The sequence below is a fragment of the Pholcus phalangioides genome, unplaced genomic scaffold, assembly GCF_987345545.1.
Source record: "Pholcus phalangioides strain wild (caught in Gottingen) unplaced genomic scaffold, Ppha-v1.0 ptg000014l_1, whole genome shotgun sequence".
NCBI classification, from domain to species: domain Eukaryota; kingdom Metazoa; phylum Arthropoda; class Arachnida; order Araneae; family Pholcidae; genus Pholcus; species Pholcus phalangioides.
In genome coordinates, this window is record NW_028301607.1 from 480,653 (window position 1) to 502,236 (window position 21,584).

The window sequence follows — 21,584 nt, forward strand, 5'->3', positions numbered from 1 at the left end:
GCCATATTTCGTCCGCGGGCCAAGTGCCTTTATGCGATTTATCATCATATGGCTTAGAGGGTGGGTCGCAATGAATTTATTAAAGATAAATTTTGAGTTCGTAGCCTTCAAATAACAGTGAAATTAACGGAAATTGATTATACAAGTACCTGTACTACAACTACTTAAGCCTTACATGCGGCTCGTTCGCATTACTTTGCGGAATTTCGAAAACGAATCGATACATTCTGTAATGTGAGTTCTGAGTGAATGTGTGGACCCCCTAACGTATTTCAGAGTTGCGCTTGTTTTATGTTCTTGCTGGTGCTGCCATCTTTTTTTCATATTTTAAGGTGAGGACGATAGATGCTTTAATTTTATTGCTAACTGAATTAGCGTTGATTTTTTTTTTCGCCGTTGAATAGAGAAGCAAACTACAGAAGAAAAAATAATAATAATTTTCAAACATCGACCTGCCGAGGGGCTAAAATATCGACTGACATACGCGTAACATCGACACCAACAAAGATTTATTTACTATTGAAATATAAACTCTTAGATCGTTTGATCGTGTATTGTCATAGCCGTGTGTGTGCTTAAGTTGAAGATATCTGTCTGTATTTTACGTCACGACTACGCCTTTGGAGGCACTCAACATACATCGCTAATATGACAGAACCGGGTTTGCTCGGTTTATTCTGTCCATATTTTAGCTGACGGCTAATAGTCCGTCTTTAGTTAGCTCTCAGCGTTTCGTCTGTCGAAAATGTAGCTGAAGGTATTTGTCGTCATTCCCTAGCTGATGGTATTAGCTGATTTTTCAACTGACGGTATTCGTCTGTTCAGCGTTTCATGTCGATATTTTAGCTTTCAGCCTTTTTTCTGTCTATGTTTCAGCGTTTTGTCTTGTTATTGTCTATGTTTCAGCGTTTTGTCTTGTTATTGTCTATGTTTCAGCGTTTTGTCTTGTTATTGTCTATGTTTCAGCGTTTTGTCTTGTTATTGTCTATGTTAACTTTTCAGTGCATTTTCTGTAGATATTGAATTTCAGCGAATTTGCCTGTCGATGTTTAGTTTTCAGCGCGTTTCGTTTCCATTCAGTTTTCAGCGTTTTGTCTGTCGATATTTAGTTCTCAGCAGTTTGTTTTCATCCAGTTTTGACTGTCAATATTTTAGTTTTCAGCGATTGGTTTTCATCCGATTTCCAACGTTTTGTCAATCGATATTTTAGTTTTCAACTTTTTGTCTGTCGATATTTTATTAAACAATGTGTTTAATGATTTTTTACGTATTTTTTAATCAAAACTGTGTATTTAATGTTTTAGGAATCAAGTGCCATGCTATTTGGAATAATTTACATCCAATATTACACCAAAACTTTCATTCCCCCACCATGTCTTTATTTTAAGTATATATGCAGCGTTCTTTCTAGAAAGAAATAAATATAAATGAATCTAACACCGGAAAAATAATTCAAAAAAAAATTCAAAAAAATTCATGAATATTTTCAACATCATTTCAAACGAAAACGGGGAAAATAAAACTTCACACTCGTTTCAAATTGGAGCCAAAAAGTAGACTTGTCGCCAAGGTGTAATTTCCTCCATTCAGAAGAATGCAAAAAAAAGAAGTAGGAACTGTCAAGACGAAGCCAAAAATCATCCAAATAAACACTGTCTTTTTTTTTTCTTTCCTTTCTTTTAATATTCCATTCCACTCTTCAGCTTTTTGGAGTGGGCGTTGGTAAGACGCCCCGTTTCTGCGCCTTTTAGGCGGTAGAGCATTCCTTACATGGCCGCGTGCCACTAAAAAATAAAAATAAAATAATAATAATAATAACCATTTAACAACAACAAAAAATAAAAGTTGTTACAACCTTCGTAGAATGATCAAGACATCGGAATTCGCTGCGCCATAAGTTGACACTCATGAGTCGACCACCGAACTGTCACAGACGCACGTTTTTGCTCGATTCAATTATCCGGCAACCCCCCCGTTTGAGAACTCCGTGAAGTTGTCAGTTCCACGCTAATTTGGTAAGTTTGTTAATTCCTTTTCACCAATAGCGGAACAGGAATTTCTAAAATCCGATTATATTCTATTTTTAGACGTTCGTTGCATCCGCTGCAAGGAATTAAGACAGATTAACATCCCTTCGTTAAAAGCATCGGACACCAACAAGTATTCTTGGATAATTTAAAGTCAAGAAAATTTGTTCATAATCCATTTGTATTAAAGAAAGTTATATTCATTCAAAATTGCATTTAGGTAAAAACAACGAATTTTATAATTGAATTTTTTTGGGTGTATTGTTAATTTACCCCATAAAAAATTAACTGTATAAAAAAATTATACAGTTAAATTTTTTATTAACTGTATATGGCAATGATGTAATTCGTGTAATACAGAAGACGCTCGTTACAACGACCCCCCATAGTCCCATCGAAAATGGGCATTATACTGGAAGGTCGTTGTATCGAAATATATAGGTCATTCTTTATATGAAAACATTCGCGACTGATTCTAGCGGCCGTTGTAATGTAACGGCCGCTATAACGTGGGGTCGTCATAACGAGCGTCGAGTGTTTATACGCCATTGAATACTCAAAAATTAATACTCCCACCTCAATTCATCTATAATCATATATTTTGTATGTATCATATGTATATGATAGAAACCTCTAAAATTCTGCCGATACCGGGATTGGAATCCTTACCTCTGTCCAACCGTTGATGTAATAGCCACTCAGCTTTAAGGTTGCTTTCATACATAGTAAAAAAACTATGCTCTAGTAGAAATATCATTACAAATACATCTTAACCATTTATTTATTTCAAATTTCTACACATATTTTTGATTATACAGTCAGATCCCGTTATAATGAACTGCAAGAGACCGGGGAAATCATTCCGTTGTAACGAAATTTCATTATAAACGAATTCCAAGTTTTTGCATTGTTCTTATATAAACTTATTTGGGGTATTAAAAAACTGTTCGTTAAAACGAGATTTTCGCTGAAACGGTATTCATTAAAACGGGATTCGACTGTATATATATGTATACTAACTTATGTCAGTATAAAGTTTTATACAAGGTGATTCAAAACTCAACGTGCAAATGTTTAGGGGAAGTAGAAAACGCAATAAAACAAAACAGAATCGCATAGGAATGTATCACGATTATTTTTGGGCATAACTGTGGATGGTAAGAACTTTGAGCACTTGTTGTGAAACTTAACGTGGGTACACGCACTGTCCTCGTGTAAAAGTATCGCTAAATAAAGAGCATTTCCACCCATTATTGACCTGTCATTCCTGCATCTTCGTTTATCCTCCAGCTAATCAGGTTGGGGTGTCCCGGTCATGCATTCCTATTTGATTCTGTTTTGTGTTTTTTACCTCCCCTAAAAGTTTGTACGTTCAGTTTTGAATCGCCCTGTATATATCTCTGCGATGCTTAATTTTTTTTTTGCAAATTTTCAAAAAAAAAGTGCATTAAAAAGAGCTTGTGCGCTGGATAACATTATCATGACATCAATGTAACTGAATGAAAATTGATTCAAAATAAAACACACTTCAGTTCGTGAAATACAGCAAAAGATAGAGATTTCATTGACACAATTTTATTTGAAATAAAATTTTTTTAATTGAATCTCGATCTTTTGACTCATATCATGAACTGAACAGTTTCTATTACATATTTTGAATCATGAAATTTTATTCAATTAGCCTACATTGATATAATACTATTTTATCAAATACTCTAATTTACTCTAATAGCATTTTATTGAAAATTTGCAAAAAAAAAAATGTATCAGAGATATGTATATAAAACTTCATACGTAACATAGCATATACAATCAAAAATACACTCATGTCCATAAATTAAGGATAATGCCAGCTCCGGCAAATAAAGGTTCAGAAACAAAACAAACGTTGCTTATTCATAAAGCCCATTTATTAAACAAAAGATAAAGAACAAAAACGATGGTGTAGGTATGATACCATTCATAAAAACTACGATTTTTGCTCCCTGAGCAATTGTAAAAAATATCTCCTTTACAAAAACTTACTATTACATGGTTCGCATGATGGTTAATACATTGTATGTCTCCCATGCGATGAAATACAGTTCGTACAACGCCTAGGCATGCTGAGTATCAAATTATCGATCTGATCTTGGGGAAGATCACTTCACTCAGCAAGCAATGCTCTCCGAAGTTACGGCACACATGTAGGAGGTGGTTGACGGGCTGCAACTCGTCGGCCAAGCATGTCCCACACATGCTCTATCGGATTCAAGTCAGGTGAGAATGCTGGCCATTCCATACGGGTTATATCCTCAGATTCAAGGCATTCGTTTACGATGTTTGCTCGGTGAGGACGGGCGTTGTCATCCATAAACACAAATTCTGCTCCCATGGCAACCATAAACAAACGTACATGTTGTTCCAGAATGATGTCCCGATAAATTTGGGCTTTCATGGTTCCGGTTTGAACATGTAGATCTGGAACCCAGTATAATTCCACCCCAAACGAGCAATGCTGCACCACCGTAACGGTGTCGTTCAATGATGTTGTCTTGGTGGTATCGGGTACCTGGCGTTCTCCATATGAAAGTCCGACGTGAATCAGACTGCAAGCTAAACCTGGGCTCGTCGGAAAATATCACAAAAGCCCACTGTGACGATGTCCACATTGCATGTTCCCTACTCCAGGCTAATCGCTGCCGACAGTGAGTTGCCGTGAGCGGAACACATCTGACAGGCCTGCGAGCATATAGACCAATATCTCCCAAACGTCTGTACACGGTTTGCCTTGAAACTGTGGTACCCGTGGCTGCAGATAGCTGACGAGACAGGTCGGATGCTGTGCTCCGTCTGCTTCTTTTGGCAGTTACTGCCAAATACCGGTCTTCATTCAGCGTTGTAACTTGGGGGCGACCTGTACTGTAACGTCTACTGACATTTCCGTTATCTTGGAATCGTTGCCAAAGCCTAGAGATGACACTCTGGGCAATTCCAAGTTCCTCGGATACTTCCATCTGAGTACGCCCACATTCCAGGCGGCCGATAATTCTACCACGTACAAAATCCTCCACATGCGTCCTCTGTGTCATAACTATTCGCTTATGGCACTGAGCGCTTTACAGAACTCTTGTGAACAATTTCACTTCTTTGCCACCATTCCTTATATACCCCCCTGTTACACTCTCGTCATTGTGACGTACTATCGGCATCATCTGGTGGCTTCCTGAAATTTGCATATCATTCTTGCAGATGTGTGTGATAATTCTACAGGTGAAATTTTTACTTTAGATTTCGATTTCCGTGTGATTCTGAATTATCCTTAATTTATGGACATGAGTGTATGTGTAAAAAACTTTTTATAATAAATCAATGGTCAAGTACTATTTTTAATAACATTTCCACTAGAGTATAGTTTTTCACCATGTTGCAAAGTATAAGTTAAATCCTTAAAGACATGCAAAGAGAAATTACATAAACACATAATTACACAACACTAAATTTGTGCTTTAAGGGAAGGAATGCAGCGTCCTCTAGTGTGTAGTGTGAAACAGAAGTTACTTACCTACTGAAGTGCATAAAACAATACAGTCTATTACCGTTTCAACGAATCCCGTTATAGCGAAAATCTCGTTTTAACGAAAACTTTTCTAATCCCACCAGATAAGTTTACATAGGAACAATTTAAGAATTCTGGAATTCCTTTATTACGAAATTTCGTTATTACGAATTGATTTCTCCGGTCTTTTGGAGTTCGTTATAACGGGATTCGACTGTATATAATGTGTTTTTTTTTTTTTTGTAAATAATTGTGACAAAATTCATAATGTATTTTAGAAAGTGAATATATTTTTTCAGCATATCTTTTACCATAAACTAGATTTTTCGCTGTTTTAAAGGATAAACCATTGTGTCCCTCTTTTTATAATTTTTTGTGTGAATGAACATGTTCATTTGCAATGAAACCGTTGTAGTCTTCAGCTTATACAACGCATCCCGCCACACATACTTTCAAGCACAAAAACTCCAATTATGAATCTGTCCGACGGCCCGAAATTTTTTTTTCTCTTTGTTTTTCGGCCCACTTAGAAATGTTTGCCCAACCCTGCCCTGGGCTATAAGGCTCAATAGGCCACCCTGTATCCTCTGGCAGTGGACACCCAAACCTCACGTACGATTTCACTCATTTATAGACAGAATGGCTATAGCGCGTATTTTGACGTATTGTTAGCGAACACTGCGTTGCTCGCGTGTTCCGTGATCGTGCGGTCGTTATTTATGCAGTCGACACTCGTTATAACGACCGGTACGACAGGTCTTAAATATTTTCCTATTTACACCCATGTTATTTTTATCCAATACAATGACCGATAAATATCATTCATCCATTAAAACAACCGAACTTTTATCTCGTCCCCTCCCCAGTCTTTTTTTGCGAGTAAATAGTCAAAACCCGTCGTTTAGTGTGTTAGACATTCATCTTTGATGTTTAGAGAAGAAAAGGATGGCAGTGAAACATAGATGGTTTAAAGCAGTGGTTCCCAAAGTGGAGACATTCTCCCAAAATAAAAAGACCCAAATAGGAAATTCATTTTTATTTTTTAAAATATGTGAAAAAACTAAAAAAATGCCTTTGCTCGCTGAAATCCATGCATCTTAAAATGTAATTTTATCAAATTATACTTTCGGAATGATCAATATATCAACCTAATACTTATACAGGGTGACTCAGAGAGAATCATCCGATTTCGAAATTGTACATTTCTTAAAAATAAAAAAGACAGAATGTTCAATTCCCAATGCACAATGTTTCGCGTGTATGAACAATTTTTGTAGATGGCCGATTTAATGTGTAGAATCATATTGAAATCGGTTGATTCATTCTCAATCACTACGGATCGGATTTATATGCCCCTAAAGATGAAACGTCGTTGCTGATCGGGGTAAATTCAGGTTTTTTTTGCCTATCAGCAACGACGTTTCATCTTTAGGGCATAAAAATTCGAGCCCTATTAATCACCCTGTACATGAAAGTCAAGGACCGTACACCTCGCTACACTTCCATCACGCATAAGGGACACCGTGTACATACATCAAAAAACAAAATAAATATTTGTATCATATTAAAAAAATGAATATCCTCTTAAATGTCAATATATATCGCCTATTCAAACCCCAAAACAAGCGTTTCGAAAAGTGCGCTTTCGGGACAGCATATTTATTGGCAAAAAAGTGGGATGTCGGTATAGCCCTTTGCACGTATACAAAGCTGTGCACTTAAGGGTTAAATTAGAGATTTTTAGGAATTTGTGGTTCTTTGGGGCCGCACTGGAAGAGGGGAAAAACTTTTTTGGGCCACTATTTTTTCTCCAAAAACTAAACGTAGCTAATGAAGCCCTTTTAAAGCCAAATTCATCGTCGGAAAGAAATTAACAAAGTACTTTTCCATTCTCAGTTGGTGGAAAAAACGCGCTTTAAATCCCCATAAAGCAGTATTGAAGTTTCACAAAAATATTGAAAATATTTACTATTTATTTTGAAAATGATCCACGACACTGATAGTTATTGCTCTAAATCATAATTTTACAAACTTTTTGTTCCATCTCGCCCCCTTCTTCAAATTTTTTTTTCTCTCGTAACCCCCCCCCCCCCTCTACTCAAGCGAACCAATAGGATCCTATGTTAAACACCAGTAGCTTTTATCGCCCCCTGGCCCCTTCTATCGCACACCAGGGAGCGATATTGCCCACTTTGGGAAACACTGCTCTAAATCAACCAAAAAATGTCAACCCCTAAATAGCTTTCGAATGAAAATATGACTATTTCACGATTATAAAAGTTTAATTATCATGAAATCAGACGTCATATGATTTATTTTAGGGGGGCATGACTATAATGAGCGAAAACAAATGTTTTATATAGCCAATATTTATAATGGAAAATGTTAAAGAGAAAATCAGGAATGATAAAATAGATGAATGTAATAATTTCACGGCGAACAATCGGACAATTAGTCACAGAGTGGGCGCGAACTCTTTGCCAGAGACGAGATAAACGCGGCGTAAGTGAGTAGGTCGAAAATTGAAACTTTCATCAACTGAAGGGGCGGAGATGAACGATTAAAACCGCTGGTGTTTGTTTCATTTAAAGTGAAAACGTTGAGTAGGTATTGACAAGACAGGTTGTTTCCTGGTGTTATTTTGTAACCCTGTAATTATAACCACTTCAGAACATAAAATGATACATACACCCAACTCTTCTTCCCAAAAAAAAGAAAACATTGCGCAACGACGATGACAAATCGTTTACGACGGCCTTGACCACCAAAAAAAGAAAAATGCTCATCGAGACTCGGAGAATGGAGTTTAGAGGTCAGAAATTATCTTCAATGACTCGTGGGCGTTTTACGATTACCCCATGGATACAATACCTTTCTGGAAGAATTCTCATTCGATTGAGACATCGATTGTCTTTCCCTGTGGAAAAGAAATTCCAAAATCCTTCTCTACTGTGACTCATACAGGGTGGGCAAAAGTACTCAAGTCAAAGAAAAGATACTCAAATAACGAAACAGAATGCCTCCAAATCGTTTATTACAGCATTATGTGTTCCACATGACCACTATCACCACAGGGGGATAGCACATTGCAGGCGAGTCACAAATCCAGCAACGGCAGAGTGCAGCAGGTCCACATACACGGTTTACAACAGTGAACTGGTTGTGAATTAGGTGCTCAAGTTCTTATAACCGTCTCATTTGCATATTTCCACCGAAGTCGCACGTACCAGCGCCACCTATCGGTTTTTTTAAGTATTTTTTCCCCCCTGTCTTAAAAAAATTACCGTGACCTAGCGATACTAACCCTACAAACCGTTTTTTATTTCGATTTTTTTCCGGTTTCTATTCATGTTCAAAGTTTCTACGGACTTTTTGCCCACCCTGCACTTATTTCGCTTACTTTGGTATTTAAAAATTTAGACCAAAGAAAGAGAGATACCTACACTAGCACATCCATATCACTTGAAGTGATTCAAATCAAATTGAATTTGAAAAGTTAATGAAAAAATCAAATGAGAATTTCATGAAAACACCTGAATTTCTTAAAAAACGTGTCCAAGTGACCTGCAACAATGACGTAGGCTAATTGAATGATCTGTAATTGTGCCGTGGATCATTTAAGTGATCTGTAATTGTGCCGCGGGTAACTTAAGCGATGTGGAACTCAAGTGCTCCGGAACTGTGTCGCGTGCTACGCACCTGATATGTAAAAAGTGTCACAGGGGTCACCCAAGTCATCTGTGAATATTCTACTGTGAATAAAAACATTTTTTTTTTCTTTTTGTACGAAATGGGACATATGAGAAGACCCGCGGGCCATGGGTTGAGTATGTATGGTCTAATGCCAAGTTAGTTTGCAACTACAGTAGAACTTCAATTATCCGAGCACATCTGGACCGAAGAGTGTTCGGAAAAGTGAAAAGTTCGGAAAATCGATTTCGAAGCTACTGAGTTGGGAAATAAGATGATTCAAGTTCCAAGAAAATACCAACTGTTGCAAGTGAGTTAGGTTGAAAAGATATTCGGTTGACCGAGTTGTTCGGAAAATTGATGTTCGGAGACTTTAACATAAAAACCACAGTTGAAAATAAAGACACATGCATTTCTATTAGAAATTCAATTAGGGCCTATATTATAAATTTGTTTTGCTAAAAAAAAAATATAGGCTGTGTTTTCAGTTTTTTTCGTGTCTTGAAAACATTTCCGTAACCTAGCGATGCTAACCCCGCCAACCGTTACTTATTTCCGTTATTTTTCCGGTCTTTATTCATTTATTAAGTTCCTACGGACTTTTTGCCCACCCTGTATGCGTACGGACTTGAAACAAGTAAGCCAATAGCCCTGCACAAATCGGTTGACACTGCATAATTCCATCGCCCACTTGGATTTTCTTTTAGGATTTTTCGGGAAAGGTAAATACATTCGCGTATATTTCCCCGGCTCAAAATTCAATTCCAGTCTGCAGTCAGGAACACGACAGCATCTTGGCATCTACAAAGAAAATGTGAAATGTCACCGATGTGGTATTTACAATATATACAGCATAGAGGCAACAAATTTATTGGATTACAGGAATGCTTACACAAAGAGAGGACGCACATTTAAATGTCGCCCTGTTTTTGAAGTACAAAAATTACCTTTCCAATGTAGTTCTTAAGGTAATGAAAAAATTTCCTGAAATGGGAAAAATTAAAAAAAAAATAACCGCCATCTGTCTTCCATTTTCTGAAGTAAAGATCGAAATGCTTGAACTTTCATGTTATGTGTCAGTTTTGTGTTATAGGTCTGCCTGCGCTCTGCGTAGAGACTTTTTCGATTGGGAGACCGGATCGGGGGAAGGGGGGTGGGTATTCTACCCCTTTTATTCAGAAACAAAGAAAACAAAATGTATGCACGCTATACTCAATGCTGATTCCCAGTGGTGCGATGTGAAAATTGACAAAAGTGACGTTAAAAAAGGATGCGGATGCAGGCATCGTCCTCCTTTCTCAGTTTTCGCATCTGGTAACCCTATCTTAGAGCCTAGAAAAAAAAGCATATTAAATGATTTTTTTTTTTTTTGAGAAGAAATCGGCATCTATAAAAAACGTACATAACTACAGAACATAAAGAAATGCTAAAAATATCAAAAAAATACAGGAACAAACTTAAAATTCCCAAGAATTTGGAATTTACAAAAAGTGAATAATTTCAAAATTGACGATAATTCAAAATTCTTGAACGTCAATGATTTTAGGCTTCCAGCAGGGCATTATAATCATCATTAAGCAAAATAAACACATGCTTGAGGTATCAATTAAAAATGAACACCACAAAAAAATTACCAAATTGTGCTTATATCTGAAATCAAAATTTCCTTTTTGATTGATACAGTATTGAGTGGAATATACTTGTGCGGGGGGGGGGGGGGGCACCCAGGCCAGTCAACAAAAATTTCGTTCGGAGATGGGAGGGGGGGGCACTTGCATTTCGGGGAAGGGAGCAAACTGATAGAACAACAATACTCCAAGAGACCAGAGAAATAACTACGTTATAACGGAATTTCGTTATAAAGGAATTCCAGGTCTCTGCATTTTATTCCTATGTAAACTTATCTGGAGGATTAGAAAAGTGTTCGTTAAAACGAGATTTTCGCTGTAACGGTATTCGTTAAAACGGGATTCGACTGTACCATCGGAACATTTACAGATAGATCACTATAGTAGCCTGCAGTTCCACATCACTTGAGTTACACGCAGCCCACGTCACATTTCCACATGAATCAAGTGTGACCCGAGGCTCATTTACAGATAACTTAACCTTTCCGCTACAACGTGGGCATTTTATTACTTTATGGACATATTTCACAAAATCGTACATGCCCGTAACAAATATGGATGTCATATATTTCTAAAATACAGGAACCCCCAATTAGAAATGCAATAATAAAAGCTAAATACAGCGTGGGATGGGCAAAAAGTCCCGTAGAAACTATAAAAATGAATAAAAACCGTGGAAAAAAAAAAACCTAAATAAAAAAACGGTTTGCAGGGTTAGCATCGCTAGGTCACAGGAATTTTAGACCGGGGAAAAAATAACTAAAAAAAAACTGCCAATAGGTGTCGCTGACGTACACAAGTCAAAGAAAAGATACGCAAATAACGAACAGAATGCCTCCAAATTGTTTATTACGGCAGTATATGTTCTCCACATGACCACTATCACCACAGGCTGCACATTACAGGCGAGTCACAAATCCAGCAACGGCAGAGTGCAGCAGGTCCACATACACGGTTTCCAACTGTGAACTGGTTGTTGATTAGGAGCGCAATTCTTATAACCGTCTCATTTGCGTATTTCCACCGAAGTCGCTCGTACCAGCGCCACCTATCGACTGTTTTTTTCTTAGTTATTTTTTTCCGGTCTTAAAAATATTCCGTGACCTAGCAATGCTAACCCCATAAACCGTTTTTTATTAGATTATTTTCCGGTTTTTATTCATTTTCAAAGTTTCTACGGACTTTTTGCATACCCTGTATAATAAGCACTTAGACCAGCGTTTCTCAATGTATGGTCCGCTGACCAAAGGTAGTCCGTGACGATGGAATAGTTGTTCCGCAGGTAGACTTGATAATTTAATTAATTCTAACTGAATGAAAACTTATTAAAAAATTCTGATTGAGATACAGTCGAATTTCGTTTTAACGAATACTCGAGCGAAAATCTCGTTTTAGCGAACACTTTTCCAATCCCCAAGATAAGTTTACATAGGAGCGATGCTAAGACCTGGAATTCTTTCATAACGAAATTTCGTTATAACGAAGTGATTTCTCCGGTCTCTTGGAGTTCGTTATAACTGGATTCGCCTGTGTTAGTAATAACGGTATGGGGGTTCAAGCAAAAATTGAACCTTCGCACTTACGTTCACCATACATCATCGAGGAAAATGCTACCCTTAAATATGGGATATCCCTAAATTTTGTCAAAAAATGCAATTCGGTAATTACTCTTGCTAAAATTGCTGAAGGGTGGGGAATATGAAGGACCACTGCTACAAATGGCGTTAAAAAAAATGTGTTTGACGAAAAATATATTCAAATGATACGATGAGTGATGTGGAACTGCAGGCTACTTTAGTGATCATGTGCCGTTAGTACTTTAGTGATTATGTGCCAGTGGTAAAGGTGCGTTGGTACTTGAGCTCTCCGTAACTGGGCAGCGGGGTCACTCGATTGATCCATAATTATGCCGTGGTTCCCTCAAGTGATATGGAAATATGCCGCGGATCACTTAAGTGATCTAAATATCTATAAATATGCCTCGGTCACTTGAGTGATGTAGAACTGTGTTGCTGGCCACTTAATTCATGTGGACCACTTGTAACTTAAATAATGTGGAACTGCATCACGGGACGCTTGAGTGACCTGTAATGGTGTCACGGGTCACTTAAGTAATCTTTAAAAATGCCGTTGGCCACTTAAGTGACCTGTACATTAAGTGTGATCTGAGATCCGGTGGTCACTTAAGCACTCTGGAACTGGGCAGAGGTCATTCGAGTGATCTGTAAATATGCCGCGATACCCTTAAGTGATATGTGAATGTACCGCGAGCCGCTAAAGTGTTCTGGAAATGTGTCACTGGTCACTTTCTTTCTTGCAAACCGAGCGCAACTCAGGTCTATAGCCATCTATAGGCAATTTACTACACGGTGAGTTGTGCCGGAAGTGTAAGTGTGTGCACCTAACAGTCTGATTGCGTATCTAGTGTTGTGTATGATTTTTCAGTACCGCCATCTATATTTCAGAAGTGAAGGGAGTGAAGTGTAATGTCTGAATACTTGTACTGTTTGTAGGACTGTTGCTGTCTGTGGCGAGACTTTTTTGTCACCGGTCACTGCAGTGATCTATAAATATGCCTGGGTCAATTGAGTGATGTGGAACTGTGTTGCAGACCTCTTAATATTCGTGTGGAAATGTACCGTGGTCTGCTTGAGTGATCTGGAACTGCTCCGCAAGTAACTGTAGTGTCGCGGAACTGCACCAAGGGACGCTTAAAAGCTCGCTGGAACTATGCGGTGGGTAACTTAAGTGGTCTCTAAATACACCGCGGGCCAATCAAGTGATGTGCAACTACCCTGCGGGTCACTTAAGTGATTCGTAGAGATTCCGTTTGTAACTCCAGTGGTCTGTAGATATCATGCGGGCCACTTGAGCGCTCTCTAAGTGGGCATCAGGTCACCCGAGTGATCTAGGAAAGTTCCGGTTAGTTTATTTTTGAAAATTAAGTTCCAGGTCAGGGGCATGCCCCCCCCCACATCCTGGAGTAGGGCTCCTAGGCTGGAATCTTTTGCGGGCCACCTCCCCCGACCCAGACTTTCACGGGCCCCCTTTATGATGCATTTATAGCGTGAAAAAACAAAAAATAATTAAAATCGTCCCGGGCCCTAGGGCTGGAGCCTTGACAGCCCACTTCTTGTTGGGGGGCCGCCCATGGTCAGGGGTCACGTCACATGACTCCGAGGGGGGGTTCACATTTGGCCATGTACGAGCCACGTTCAGCGCGCGCATGATAAAGACACTCGTTCGGAATGACAACTTCCCACGTTACCCGTGGGGGTATGTTTGTCATTATACGACCAGCAACTCAGAATGTGCCATAAAAAAAATTATACCCCCCTATTAATTGCAAATTTATGCTAATCGCAGCCTCTCGGGCACCACATAATCAATCTTGTTATCGCCTCGCTCGGGTGGGAAGCCATTAACACGTGGGTGTGTTTATTCCTCCACTCTCTGACTATATGATTTATTTTCCAACATCATTGTGATGGTTATCAACGAGTGTCCCCGACAGGTTTCTCTCTCTCTCTCTTTCTGGTAGCTTCGAATTTCCATAACGGTTTTGTGGTATCTGTTTTAGAATCTTTTAAGAGATTCGGGTCTTATTTCGCGATCCAATCAGACGGGTGGAAAAAACGAAACCAGGTTTTCGCAATGGCGACCTTGCGATTCCTACGTAATAAAGTTGGAAAAACGCAAATTAGTGTTATAGCACACAGTGTGTGGTTTGTTATTTATAAACCTTGCAACCTGGGGATATGCGTGTGTCGGCTGCCACGTGGTGAAGCATCGCGCGACGCCCACTTCTCTTGAGAGAAAAAGAAGTCTCGGTTCGAATGCTTACCATGAAAGGAATGCGGTGAGGAAAGGATGGCGCAAAAAAGTGACACATACTTTTCGGCATATTTTAACATCGGGGATGCACAATCTTATCAGTCCGCGGGCCAGATATGCGGTATTCTTGCGGCTCGAGGGGCAAGAAACATGCGTATACAGTTGCTACCCTTCCCATTTTACTGCCGAACCGTTGATCTCAGATATACGTCATTCATGTTACAAGGGGTTGTATAGTTAATAAAATAATATAAAAATAACTTTTTGAGGACACCCTGTCCGCAAATACCCAATTGGAAAGTTTCTGCCCTGTCTGTGCTGAGACCAACAAAAAGAGGTCCCACGTTTCTAAGTGCAATATTCACTAATTTGAATTTAAAAATAAGAGAAAAGTTAGGTAAGAACAGCATATACTAACTTCTTCACCTCGTTTATCTTCTTTCCCAACTTTTCTTTGGTTTTGAACTCAAATATCTCAGCGAATATTGCACTAAGATACGTGAAATGTTTGTGCTTTCCTTAGGAGAGACTGGGCAACAACTTTGTAATTGGGTCTCTGAGGACAGGGTGTCCGTAAAAAATATTTTTTTTATTTTATTTCAATAACTATACAACATCTTGCAACATGAATGACGAATATCTGAGTTCTGCACGTTATTTTAACACTTTTTCTAATTCGAAGTATGTCTCTAGGATCAATGGTTCACCAGTAAAATGCGGCAAGCTGAATTATCGAATCGCCTTGTGCGGTATATATATGGTTGACCATAACACCTATATTTTGTGGGACATTCCGTAATCGGAGAAGTGATCGCCCCTCGCAAGAACCGAATAAATATAAGAGAAATTTGTCTGTCTCGTAAAGGACGGGATGGATCCAATGCACCTACATAATAAGCTAAGTCGTTTTTCCGACACATCGCTCTGTATCCACCTGACGTAGTTGAAGACGTTTGCTTTCACTCCGTTTGGAACTAAAGACGTGCGACACGGCTTCATTCGCAGCTGAAGATATCTGCCTTCGCTTCACTAGCAACTGTAGATGCCTGCCTATGATTCATTCGCAGATGAAAATATCTGCCTCGGCTTCACTAGCAACTGTAGATGCCTGCCTATGATTCATTCGCAGATGAAAATATCTGCCTCGACTTCACTAGCAACTGTAGATGCCTGCCTATGATTCATTCGCAGCTGAAGATATCTGCCTCGGCTTCACTAGCAACTGGAGATGCCTGCCTATGTTTCATTCGTGGCTGAAGATGCCTGCCCTCGCTTAGGCACGGATCCAGAAGTGGGGACGGGTGACAAGAACGATCACCCCTTCCAAGAGACGAATTAACGTGAAAAAATTTGTCCGTCCCGTAAAATACCAGAGAATCCAACGCACTTACACAATTAGCTTCTCCCAACACATCGTCCTGGATCAGCACCTCCTAGAGATAGAAGGCCTCCGCGCGGGTTGCCATAAACGTCATTCAGACTACCTAGCAAGTTTGCCAAATTTTGAAACAAAGCATTCTATTTCGTTTCTTGTTATTTTGGAGTAGAATCTTCTTGATTGGCTCACAAATACCGCATGGTAATTGGATGTGGGGCATAGAAATCGCCAATTCTAGCCCGATCGTCTTTTTTCCGCTCAACGGTAATACTGGCACGAGCAGGTAATTTTCCTGAATATTCTGAAGGGAAAATGGACTACTTACTGACGTCACAAGCAGCGTGAGGAGACCTTCTAACTGTAGGAGTTGCTGCCTGGATCCGCGGTTGGTTGGAAAACGTAAATTATAGCGTTTTAACATTGTGTGTGGTTTGTTATTTATTAGCCTGCTTGAAAAATGTGTGTGTGCTGCCACGTGGTGAAGACTCCCACTTCTCTTTCGAGAAAAGTCTCGGTACCATTGCTTACCATGAAAGGAACGCAGCGAGGAAAGGATGGGAAAAAAGTGACACACACACACACCTTTTTTTTTTGGCATATTTCAGATACTTCCCACAGAATAATTCTGCGAAAATACACGAGGGTTTTGTAATGAAATGAATGTTGTAACATTACATCAATGTCAAAATATTATTGATGACATGACACGCACACTAAGTGTGAAATTTTGTTCGCCGAGATTGTTATGGCGCCTTTACATAATATCTTAGAATGAATTTTCTTTCTGTTTTTCTCGACAGTGTTGCCAAAATCTTCGCCAAAAAAAAAAAAAAGAAGTTCGTTTTCTGCCTGAAATTCGACGAGAAGATCTGAGAAGATGAGTACGTATTTAGGTGAGTGTGTCGTTGCTTTTATTTTGTATTTTATTTCCAACTGCGAGTTATGGTTGTTGCTTGGGGAGACACGCTATATCTGTTATAGCGCTATATAAATATCGCCATCGCTATTTTAGGATTCCCATCCCGAGACACGGTTTCCAGAAAAATACAGAAAAAAAGGCTGTTCGTAGAAATAGGAACAGAATAACGATTGTGGGTAGGAGGAGAAAAAACCAACAAAATTTGCATATGGCTTCATAGTTTTCGCGGATATTTTCGCATGGATTAATTTTTATCCGTAGAGATTTCGTTTATACACTAAGTGGCCACTTTTTATTATGATCATCTGACAGTTTCAAGCAAATCAATTCTGGCTCCACATTGTTCAATAATTTAGGGCATGTATAAACATAATATTTGAACTAACAATTGCAGATTCGCTCACGAAGGTTTTTAGGGGGGACCGACAAGAAATTAAATAAAGAAAACCCTTCTGATCAACACTTATAAAAGCTGCAAATGATTTTTAACTTTCGCATATTATTTCACTTCCTTTGTGCAATACTTGTATGAATTTTTTTGAGAATAGCACGCATATTCACGAGTATAAATACCTGAAAAATTCCAATTTCCATTTTGTCTTTTTGCTTATAAAATGAGGAATTTCCAACCACGACACCATACGTAAGACATGTAGAAACATTTATATCGTAACAAATTAGTATTCAATGAAACAAGGTCATTTTAAGAGAATCGTTTTTAATTACGCATGCATGTGCAGTATCGATATTATTTTTACTAATTTGTATGGCAGATATATAGGAAAACTTGTATAAAAGTTCCAGCTGCTGGTTGAGAAAATTCAAAAAAAAATGTCGGCGATATTGCGAGCGGTAATTTAAGTTACATGCTGAAAGTAGCTGAATGATAAAGGCTATTTTTTTTCCGATTTAAGTTACTTTCAGCAAGTAATTCAGTATTTATCTCACTATATCACCGACATCTTTCTGAATTTTCGCTACATACAACTGGAATACTTTCAAATAAGTTACACTATATATATATCTGGCAATCAAATTATGAAAATATAAAATTATCATTTCCTGAGTGCATGCGTAGTTGAAAATTGTTTAAAATTCATTTATCTGAAGAATGCAGTTTTTGAGTTGATCTGTAAGAAACACACTACTGCATGCACCACACAAAAATTCTGAAATTTTGCAGAAATGTTTTTTTGCCATGTGTTAGTAAAATGAACCTCGAACTTCGATATGTGACCATTCCTTAGTGTTTTATGAATTTTCAAAATTTAAAATATAATATATGAGTTTTATAAATCTTAATTCAAAATTTTTTTTAAATAATTTCCATTGATCAATTGCTAATTTTACTTACACGTGTCCTTAAATTATCTGTAATTTTCCTGAAAATTCGTTGAAATCTCACCGCATGTGAGGGGTCCCATGCATAGGCGTACGCAGAATTTTCTCCCAGGGGGCGTTTTCAGATTTTTTTTTTTTTTTTTTTTTTGAGGGGGGGGGGGTTTACGTTTTTAGTTTTTCCCTGCAAAATAGCGCTACAATTTTGGCTTTTCATTTGCGTACGCGAATAGTCCCATCCCACGTGCGATGGGAATTATAATTTCTTCAAGAAACATTTATATATTCGTTAATATAAGTATTATTTTTCACACAAAAAAATGCATGCAAGTATTGCACGAAGCAAATGAAGTATGCTGTAAAAGTTAGAAACCATTTGCACCTTTTTATGATGCAAGGGTTGATCAAAAACATTTTTTTGTTTTTAAATCTTTGTAGGTCCCTTAATTAAAGCATTCGTCACAGAATCTTCACCGGAAAGTACGAGTTCAAGTATTATGTTTACATGCCCGAAATTACAGAACAGAGCGACGTCATATCTCATTCGCTTAAAACTGCTAGGTGGTCATAATAGAGTGGCCCCCTCAGTGTATTATAAAATGTAGAATAGAAATAGAAGGAATGAATCCGATCTATATGAATTTACCCACTTTACAGGTTGGCAAGCAGCCAGGCAAATGTTTTCAGAACCTTTGGATAGGTACCATAACACTGGATCTTTGGATGAATGGAGAATACTCGGGGATAAAATTAGTAAGTTTTAGTGCAGAAGTTCCCGTAGTGCATTAACACTTAGTAATTTCAAATTTACCCCCCCCCCCCAGCTAATACTATCAGTCGGACAGATTACTGGAATGCAAATCGGATCGTCTTTACCCTTCCGTGGTTCACTCCATACAAACGTATGGAGTTACTTAGAAAAAGACCATTGCCAAAAACGGATCTAAATTGTGTTGTTAGCATATTTCTAATTTAATTAAAACTAAAGCAAAACCACAGTATAGTGGATATTATTATTAGCTGAAATGATTAATTAATACGTCAACTGTGCAGCTTGCCTTTATTATAACGTTATCTACACGCAGATAAAATCTTGTTTAGCAAAGTTTTGTTTTTTAAAATCTCATCAATTTCATGCGATTTTACAGGCCTCTGAACATTTAGGATTTCAGCAGCTCACACTTTACATATTTCTACAACTTATTTTTCATATTTTATTTAAATAATTTTTTACAGCATATATCCATTTCTAAATAAGAAAACAAACATTTCATCGACTTTCCTCCAATACCATTGGTTGGCATTAAAGGCGACGGCAATGAGAAGATGTAAATTTCATTTTTAAAGACATGAACATTTTATTTACACACACGGACAAGTTATACGCGACATCCATACTCTATGACGAAATACAATCAACTGATTAAAACGTTCGAAAAAACTCTCTGGCGATCCGTTGCTAGGTTACCATCCATCACAAGGCGAAAAACGCTACAACGTGAAAACGTGACATCGTGACGTCACAGAGCATCGTTTATGATCGGTCACTACACACTCCCCCCCCTAGTGTCAACGAAATTTGTGGTCGAATATCTGTCGGGGAAGTGGACGTGACGACCGGAGCGAGTCACAGTTGCTGGTACTGCTTGTGCTGGCAACGCTGTACTGGATGGCTGTATGAGCACTTCTGAAGGTACCTTAAAGCTATCTCCAAGGAAAGCTGGAATCAAACGATCAATGGAGATCCTCTTGCTTGCCCCATTGATGCCAATGTCGAAAAAATTTTCTCTGCGATCTTTGACAGGAAACGGGCCTTGATATGTTGGTTGTAAGGCAGGATGTGGTGCGTCGTTGCGTACGAAGACATGCGACGCGGATTGCAGATCACTAGGAATATACGTCGGCGTGTATCCGTGAGTTGTTGTAGGCACCGGCTTCATTGAACGCATTAGCTTTTGGATTTGATGGACAAAATCGGATTGTATAATGTCTGGTGTTTTGGAAAAATACTCGCCGGGCAACTGTAATGGAGTTCCGTAGAGGATTTCTGCGGAAGAGCATCCCAGGTCTTCTTTCACTGCTGCTCTTAGACCGAGTAGTGCGAATGGAAGAGCATCAACCCAAGCAGGATTCGATTGAACACGGCATCTCAGGGCAGTTTTCAGCGATCGGTGTTGTCTCTCGATCAGCCCATTTGCTTGTGGATGATAAGCAGTCGTTTTATGATGTTGGAATCCTAGATATCTGCTCAAGCTTTGGAAAAGCTGGCTCTCGAACTGCCTGCCCTGGTCGGTGGTGATCCTGTGCGGTATGCCGAATCTTGAAAACCAAGTGGCAATTAATGTTTTGGCGACTGTTTCGGCAGTTTGGTCTGGCATTGGAGAGGCTTCGATCCACCTGGAGAATCTGTCTATCATCGTTAGGAGGTACCGAGAACCTTGGCATAATGGTAATGGACCAACTATGTCAAGATTGATATGCTGAAATCGGTTGTTAGGTACCTTGAATTCAGCCAGCGCGGATCGAGTGTGTCGGTGAACTTTAGAGCGTTGGCATGGAATACATGCTCTAGTCCACTCACGACAGTCAGATCTAATTGAAGGCCAAACAAATCTGTCGCTCAGCAGTTTTGATGTTGCTCGGATGCCAGGATGTGATAAGCAATGTAATGATTTAAACGCTCGTCGTCGTTGAGAAATTGGTACAAAAGGCCTTATTTTGCCGTTTGACACATCACACCAAATTTCGGCTGTTGCGTCAGGAAGGCTGAGTTTTTTCAGTTGTAAAGATGATACACTAGAATTTAAGATGGTTTTGAGATCGTTGTCATTCTCTTGGTCAGCTGCGAGTTGCACATAATCTAAAGGTGTGGGTACAGAAATGGTCGATATTCTAGAAAGAGTATCAGCTGGAATATTGTCGACACCTTTTATATGGAGAATTTCTGTTGTGAATTGGCTGATAAAGTTCAACTGTCGTAGCTGACGTGGTGAACACTTTTCTGGTTTCTGTCTGAACGCATACACCAACGGCTTATGGTCACTACAAATACAGAATTGTCTTGCTTCTAGCATATACCTGAAGTGCTTGACAGCAGAATAAGCTGCAAGTAATTCTCTATCGTATGCAGAATAACTTCTTTGTGCGCTTGAAAGCTTCTTTGAGAAGAATGCAAGTGGTTGTAGCTGATTATCGTTAGATACTTGATGCAAGGCGGCACCTATAGCAAAAT

The 21,584-nt window shown here is 38.7% G+C and overlaps 1 protein-coding gene across 2 annotated transcripts in view; it reads left to right on the forward strand.

Moving 5' to 3' along the window:
- The first annotated feature begins 1,671 nt into the window (after positions 1 to 1,671).
- LOC149077874 (lipoma-preferred partner homolog) overlaps positions 1,672 to 21,584 on the forward strand; it is a 32,262-nt gene continuing 12,349 nt past the window's right edge. The window contains exons 1-3 of one of the 2 annotated variants that reach the window (XM_089241480.1): positions 1,690 to 2,015; positions 16,896 to 16,988; positions 19,010 to 19,105. In XM_089241480.1, the coding sequence (XP_089097606.1) occupies positions 16,973 to 16,988; positions 19,010 to 19,105 (112 nt within the window). In that variant the 5' untranslated portion in view covers positions 1,690 to 2,015; positions 16,896 to 16,972. Of the gene's footprint in view, positions 2,016 to 16,895; positions 16,989 to 19,009; positions 19,106 to 21,584 lie in introns of both variants that reach the window. The other variant, XM_089241481.1, reaches the window with a different exon arrangement.